This window comes from Lupinus angustifolius, chromosome LG09 (genome assembly GCF_001865875.1).
Source record: "Lupinus angustifolius cultivar Tanjil chromosome LG09, LupAngTanjil_v1.0, whole genome shotgun sequence".
Taxonomy (NCBI): Eukaryota; Viridiplantae; Streptophyta; class Magnoliopsida; order Fabales; family Fabaceae; genus Lupinus; species Lupinus angustifolius.
In genome coordinates, this window is record NC_032017.1 from 3,256,218 (window position 1) to 3,264,424 (window position 8,207).

General features: G+C 33.7%; 1 protein-coding gene across 1 annotated transcript; it reads right to left on the bottom strand.

Moving 5' to 3' along the window:
* LOC109357400 (TPR repeat-containing thioredoxin TTL1-like) lies at positions 2,916–6,727 on the bottom strand. Its single transcript, XM_019601346.1, has 7 exons — positions 5,619–6,727; positions 4,688–4,883; positions 4,414–4,598; positions 3,989–4,322; positions 3,543–3,747; positions 3,344–3,450; positions 2,916–3,221 (listed from the first exon to the last, which is right to left on the bottom strand). Exons 1-7 carry the CDS (start codon positions 6,440–6,442, stop codon positions 3,069–3,071), a joined length of 2,004 nt encoding a protein of 667 aa, XP_019456891.1. The 5' UTR covers positions 6,443–6,727; the 3' UTR covers positions 2,916–3,068.

An 8,207-nucleotide genomic window follows, 5' to 3' on the forward strand; every position in this document is an offset into this window, starting at 1 on the left:
TCATGACACATATGACATTTAGCCACCAAATTAATTACTAAAGATCATTTTATATTTTATCTAATTACATAATGACCATAACACAATTATAGAATTATATTTGTGACCATAAATTGTCAGAAATTCTAACAACTATATCTTTATCTCTTTGTACCAACTTACTAAGTGAATAAAATCATGGCAAGAAATTTTTTTATCATCTATCAAAAAACAGTAAATCCTATTAGTTGACATGATTTTATTGACTTGAGATAGAGATATAGAGAAATAGTGGCATAAAAGATTTTTACTCTAGCGTAATATAGTCTATCTTCAAGAGTTGACTTCATTCCTATACCTATGAAATTATGAAGTGTAAGTGTATGAGTTTAAATTCCCGAAAAATGCACCCCTCTCCTTTCCCGAAAAAGTAATCATTTACCTTTTTTTTAATCTTCTATCTCTTTATTTTAATTTATTATTTACAATTATTTATTTGGGTTCCATTTTTCAATATTAAGCTTAAAACATTAGACACATATAAGCCCTTTTTGTATGCTTTTTGAGTCTTTGATAATTTTCACTTAACTGGCCCACATGATGCCCTAAAAGGGAATGCTGGTAGTTTCGACAGTTAGGACACACCGACACAAAATGTATCACATAAGGCACACAAGACTGGTAGCACATTTGTTGTCCTACTTTTTATACCACTTTATGTATCATTATTTCTAATTAGTTAGAAAAAATTTATTGAAGTTAAAAATGCTATTATTAAATATATTTTTGGTCAATCATTTCTCTTGACATATAAAATGACATAAAAGAGTGTGACAACAGAATCCCACAACAATCCACCCACTTGTAACACTTCTCTACCTTACCCACTTGTCACCCATTATTTTCATCTACAATCCAAAATTGGAAAAATGGTACACATTCTCTTGTGAAAAATCTTAGATTTTTAGTTCATACTCTTAAATCCCCCCTATGGCCCCAACTACTCCAACAGGAGAGTTATATTATATAATCTTTATTGTCACACATTTATCCATTTATCTATATTACTTCTTTTGACATAAACATTAGCCAAAAAAGTTGTCACGTCACGCTCAATAGAAATAATTATTTTTTATTGATGGCAAATGGAATGACATAAAGGAGTGGTATAACATTTTTCAGTTCACTCCATCGACTCCTTATTAAGAGAGGGTCACATGATCAAAGATTATTTAGAAAAAAGCCCAACTAGATTAACGTCTTTTTATTCACCTTTCAATAATGTAACCATAGAAAGTTTATCAAATAAACTTCTTGATTATTTTTTTCATTAACATTTACTTTTACATCAACATAAAACATTATAAATAAATTGTATACAATAGTTGCTTAGCTACCCAATTGTTTCATACAACCCCAATTTACTTTTTATCTCTCCATCAATACAACAGTTACAGAAGACACTAACTCTGTAAAATTCTCATTGAGCTAAGCCTTAATTTATATTTAAATGCTATTATAATTATACACTTTTGAGTCCTTTTATTTTCCACTCTCGTGCTTTTATTCTACCACCTACTTTTAATCTAAGTACGTTATGCACAATCATTGCCCTATCTATTTGACTATAGCAATTAATACTCCATAGCAATTCTAATCTAACCGATAAATTGAAGGAAAAAAATTTCTTAAGAATGAACAAATAAATAAGATTATAGGTAGTAGTAGTATATTGGAATATAAGAGGCTATCAGTGTATTAATTAACATCAAGTAGGATTTTATGTGGTCCACCTCTCATTATATGAGAGAGTGCAAAAAGATAAAGGGTTATGAATTGTATCAACCACCAAAGTCCACTTTCCCTCTGTATCATAACTAAGATTCATTTTTTTTAATAATAATAAAAAGTAAGGAACTAATTTGTTTCAAGGTGCAAGTTACCCCTCTCGACAAATATTATCCGTAAGACTCAAATATTTACCATCTTGACCTATCTAAACATCTAATTAGACCTTACGTTATTATACCAATGCCTTGGTTAATACCTTGCATTTAGGTGCCAAACATAAAAATAAAATGTCACCAAATTAAATGCCATTGTCACTCATTTTCAAATCCCTAGACCAAGTCCGCTTTTCCAACCTCTCAACACTCATCACTTATTTAGTTTTATCACTTTTATTTATGATAATTAACAATGTATCAAACACTAACAAGGTAAAAAACTCTTATACAATGCATAGACTATTTTCCTTCTCAAGTGTAAAATTTGTGTGCAGACAACATTTTATATACTATCACTTTATTCATCATTCATATGTACAATAGAATGATATAGATGATGTGCATCTCCTCTTATGGTGTCCGTGCATACATCATTTTCTTCTATTTACATAGACCAAAATTCTGTACTTATAAAAGGTTACCAAAGTACATAAAAAACATGGAGGATAACAATAAAAAAGCACTGCAGAAAAAATGGGAACTTTTTATTGATCAAATGGTTAAGACATGAAGAAGAAAAAATAATACCAACATACTCATCCTCCTCTGGCTAACTCAATATGTAATAGGTGCTCACACTCATCCTATATCCTTCAAAGCTTCCATTGTTTAGTGTATATATATATATATCATAACATATATACATGTACAAATCCTCCATTCCCTTATGTCTATATTTCTCTATATCTATCTATCTTCAAAGTGATTTAAACGCATAATTGAATCAATTGTATAGAAAAAAAGACTCTTTTTTTGGTTAATTTTCATGTGAAATTAAAGAAACTAGTGATACAAGAATTGCTTACCTAGTGTAAGAAGAAGATAGAAGGGAACATGACAAAGGGAGGTAGGGAGAACATGGAACCAAGGAGCAATGAGGAATGAATGAATAAATAAAAACTCGAAAAGGTACTAGACTATCTATTGGTTCCAATAGCACGGGTATCGGGTGATCGATCATTTTATGGTGGGATTGACAAATCGGAAGAGCTGGAGGGAGTTGTGAGCTTAACCGGAGGTTTTGGCAGCAAGAAGAAGGGGAATGCATAAGACAACAAAGAGAAGCAGTAGAAGTCATAAGTTCTATAAGCTGTAACGCCTCACGGAGTGTTCCAACGTATCACGACTTGGGCATACGATTTCCTTCACTCGACTTCCGTTTTTGTATATCTTGAAGGTTGGCACAATCCTAACATTCTCAGAAGTGGCGATTGTTGGACATTCTTGAATATCGACCTAATCAAAGACGAAATCATAGCATGCATTAGAAAAGATCGTGTCAACTGTGCTACATGTGAATTAAATTAAGTGAAAGGGAGAAAGTAAAAAGCACTTCGATTTTGTGCAAATTGAGCTACCTTGAGGAAGTTAATAGATGGATATTGACCACATAGTGTATCCACAAATGGCGATATTTGCTTGCATTGCAAATTCGATGCAATATTAAAATGGGCAACAGAAACACCTGTAAGAATACGAAAAAGTATAAGGAAACTCGAAATGTAACAGCCGGTTAAATGAGTTGCAGAAAACACCACATTTAACTATTTCAATTACCTGGTAAAGATATTGCAGCTCTAAACTGCTCAAGACCTGAAACTTCTTCCACTTCACCGCCAAATTTCAAATTATGTACTTCTTCCCCGCGAGATTTCTTCAATGCAACTTGTGCATGGAAAAGAGCTTCAGCAACTTCATTGTCATTTGGAAGGTCTCTCCGCAAGACCTCATAATCTTTGACAGCTTCTTCCCACCTATCAAGCTGCATTTCACAGAAACATTAAATATCACTAGCCTTTATGACTAAACTACAGCAGGGCTGACTCGTAACTTGTAAGGGTGTGCGGCAAGAAAGTATATCTTGCGTTCTCACATTTGTATGAGACGTCTTTTGTTTGGAATTTATTGTAAAAATATTACATGATTAAATTATTTGATATTCAAGATTCGTATAGTTAAATTAGGGGCTCAAATCTATCATACAGAAAAAGAAGTTAATTTACCTTGCTGTATGAAGCAGCCCTTCGAAGAAGGGCTTTTGTGTAATTTGGTTGGATAAGTAAAGCTTGATTGGAGTCTTCAATTGATCTTTCCCATTGTCCAAGTTTAAACCAACAAGCAGCTCTATTGCAATATAAAACGGAATTTGAAGGGTCCAGCTTCAAACCTTCACCATACGCTGAGCAAGCTTCAGTGAACCTTTCGGATTTAAAAAGATCATTGCCACGCACTCGAGCTCTTGCAACCATCCTTACATTGTTGAGCAAGACAGCAACTTCAACATTCCTGGAATCAATATGACTGGCCTTCTCTGCTGCTGTAACGGCATTCTCAAACCTGCAATACATCCATCATCCACTTTCACTCTCCAACATAACCCTTTGGCATCATTAGGAATCCTACGAAATTTAATTGTTCATGAACTCACCTTCCGTATTCCATCTCAATCTGAGCTCTGATAAAGTAGGAATAGGCTTCAGAAAGCATCCCAAAAAGTCTTGCTTGTGAAGAGGAATTAGTATTCTGTTCTGATTTGGGAAGATGCGACAAAATTGATTCTGCATCATCAATTTGGTGGAGCTTCAAAAGAGCTTCAGCTCTACACATAAAGAGCTGTAAATTCAATTTCGAACCAGCTCAGACATTTTATACACACTTCCATATCATATTCAATTCAGGCATGACATGAAAATAAAAAATACCTGAGGAGAAGAGTCGGCTCCAGCAGCAATAGCAGCATCAACTTCCCGCAAAACACTTCTCCAATCTCCTATCCTTCTTACGTCTGCGCATTTGCTCATATGCTTTTCCACCATTTGCAACTTCTGCATCTCAGACAGATCCGACTGCAGCCCAAGGTGACATAAATGCTTCCTGGCATTCTCAACTTGTCCTAGCCTGTGACATTACCACTTCTCAAATCAATACCATTCCACATAATGATGAATGCAAACCAAAAAAAAACTTGCACATTAGGAATTTGCAAATAGCAATGCCATCAAAATATCCAATCTAACCGATAACAACTACGCAATCCTATAGAAATAACAAAAAAACTACATTGGATCTTAAATTAAATTAATACAAACAGAATTGGCTGAAAACCCGAACAGATAAGTTCAACCACAACCAACAAATGCACCAACTCACACTTCAATGAAATCACTCTACCAATGTACCATGTCACACTTCAATGAAATCACTTTACCAATCCAACAAATGTATTTAATCCATCTTACAAGGACAAGAAGAATCACCTGTTCCAACATTTGGTGTCTCATTGTGTCCCAATCCAATCAAAAAGTGCCGGCTAATTAAGAAAAAAAATCATAAAAACAGAAAATAATTTGTTTTTTATTACTTGGTGGAATATGATTGGCTTGGGACACGGAGACAGAAATTTTTTGGAACATGTGATCCTTGTTCGAACAAGAACCACTCCACCAAGTCACACTTCAATTATATCAAAAGAAGAGACAAGTGGTAAGGACTAAGGACTCAATTCTCTTAAGCAAGATCTCAAATTTGAGTCTTGTAATGAGAATGGATCCATGTCTTCCCAACTCAGATTAATCAAATACAAAGTAACTTCACACAAAAATAGAAACATGAGTAATATCAATGCTGGCTCACCTGAGGAAAAGAGTTGCCAATCGGCGATGAGCCCTACCATAATTAGGATCCAACATCACAGCCTCCTCACATTCCCTCACTGCCTCCACCAACCTCCCTAAACCCGTCAAAGCCGCTGCCCGGTTGCTCCGATAAGCGGCATTCCTCGGCGACAAGGCAATAGCCTTGTCATACAACCTTAAAGCTTCAACAAAATGTCCCTTCTTATAAAGCTCATTCCCTACTCTCTTCAACTCCTCCGGATCCACACTCTTCACTCCCTCACTCCCTACACCCTTCACATTCTCCAAACCCAAAACCTCTTTCCCACCCCGCATTATGCTTCCATGGCCATAATTCCCGGTACCAGTGCCTAATACATCACTCCTTGACCCCCGATTCGTGGCCATGCCAGTCTTCACGATCCGCCGCGAGGGGCATATGTTCCCGGTGGGAAGCACATTCAATAGCGGCGAATTCACACTCTGACTAGACTGGCCGGAATAAATTAATGGCGCAGCGGTTCCCGAGTCGGATCTTCCATGACCCGGCTTAGAACCGCTGCAGCCACGCGCATTACTCGGAATATTCTCACCGGAAAGTTCACCGGAGTAGTTCGCATTATTAATAGTGGGTTCAGATTCCGATCTTTTAGGAAAGGATCCAGAAGAACTTGAACTAGTACTTGCAACGGGTCCAGACCCGATTCCACGGGTCCGTAACGTTGAAACGGGTGAACCCAGATCGAGTTCTCGAAAATCCGGCTTGTTGAACTCGCCGGAGTTCTCTGAGTCACTGAAACGATTCGCTATGGAATCATTCAACCCTTTTTCCAAATGCGACATTTTTAAGAACCCTTTTGATGAAACAATAAAAGGGTCGCTTCAAAATTCAATTTTTTCGTGAAGCTCTTAGCAATGTCTGTGAATGAAGCTAAGCATAGTAGTAAAAAAATGAAGAGGTGAAGAAAAGAAAAGAAAGAAAAGAAAGAGAAAACGGTATGAGGATCTCGTGATTATAAAAGGAAGAAGTAAAGAATGAATGTGAAGTGTTGGTGGAATTGTTAGAGAGAGAGAAAAGTTAAAGCTTTTAATTTTTTTTGAAGAGAGAGAGAAATGGGAAAGAAAGAAGAAGAGAGGAAAGAAAAAATGAAGATTTTATTTATTTATTTTTCTTCATCCTCTCTCCTTTTACTTCATGAGACAGATTTTACTTCTCTTTTTCCTTCCTTCTCATTTTCTATTCACACTTCATATATACCCAAGTTTGATCTTTCTCTATTATTTCTCACTGATCAATTATCGATACAAAATTAGAAAATATATATCTCCTCCCTAAAAATAGTTACAAATTTTCATATAAATAGGGGAATATGATATGTATATAGATTTGTAAGCATGTTAATCATATAATTGGTTTACCAATAAGTTATTTGGAAGTCATTAGATCTATTTGTATTATGTTAGTCAAAGATAAATATTAGATCAAATGTTCAATTTCTAAAAATATATTTGTACAACAATTATACATTTTAAAGGAATTAAATTTTTACTCATTAATATAGAGGTATCACTGTTTATAAATACAGAATATTTATAATTGGTATAAATATATGTATGATGTCATTTATTTATGTTTGAGATGATTGATGTGCTAATTTTGTAAGAATATATATCATATAATCTGTATTTAGTATTATTTTTTAATTTGGTCTCACACAAATTATTTAATTGTCTAATTCGTCCCTCGTATTTACTAATGTTAGCCATTCGATCGATACTCTATGTTTGTTGACTCATATTCTTATTTTTTCTGATATTAAGTGTATATATAGAGTAGGTATAAATTTCTCAAGTTATGCCTCTAATAATAATTAGTGTGTCATTGAAAGTTTTTTCATGTCACTCAAAGTTGTTCTTCTCAAGTTTGTTGTAGTTACTATTGAGATATTACAAAAAGGTAAAATTAGATAATGAAATTATGTCATTTAAATGGAATTGAATGAAATTATAAATGTTTAATTACCTTAATGTCATCTAGGCATATTTTTGCATTTATATATAATAGATAGAAATAACAAAGTTAGAATATAGAAATTATGTAAGTTCAATTATTTAAACACTCGACATATTTTGCCTTATAGTATTATAGATATATATTCACCGTAATGACTCTTATTTCTTCCTTTTAACAAATACATTATTGGTTGTAAATTAAACTGAAATCCCATGAATTTTACTGAAATTTACACAAATTTTCCCCTCCATTTTTTAACCTATACAAACCATAAACCACTCTAATTATATACATACATTATAGTATAGTAACTAGTCATGCATGAAATATAAGTGTAATTTCTTAAACAAATTATGGTATAATGTGAAGATAAAACTAAATAGTACAAAAGCCAAAGTTTACTCATTGTGTTGGTTAGTTATAATATAGTACTAGCATATCCTTATAGTTATTGATAGATTTTGTAACAAATAAAAAATAATGAATACACATTGAATCTTATACTATTTAGATTTATTGTTGGGATATAATGTATGCCCAAGAACGAATTTGTCACGTTTATAATAATAAATTTATATGTATTATTATCTTAAT

Coding starts and splice junctions, on each gene's coding strand:
- LOC109357400 (XM_019601346.1), bottom strand. CDS start 6,442: ATGTCGCATTTGGAAAAAGGGTTGAATGATTCCATAGCGAATCGTTTC. Junction 4,884..5,618: donor TTGGCAACTCTTTTCCTCAG/GTGAGCCAGCAT, acceptor GTAATGTCACAG/GCTAGGACAAGTTGAGAATG. Junction 3,222..3,343: donor CATCTATTAACTTCCTCAAG/GTAGCTCAATTT, acceptor GTCTTTGATTAG/GTCGATATTCAAGAATGTCC.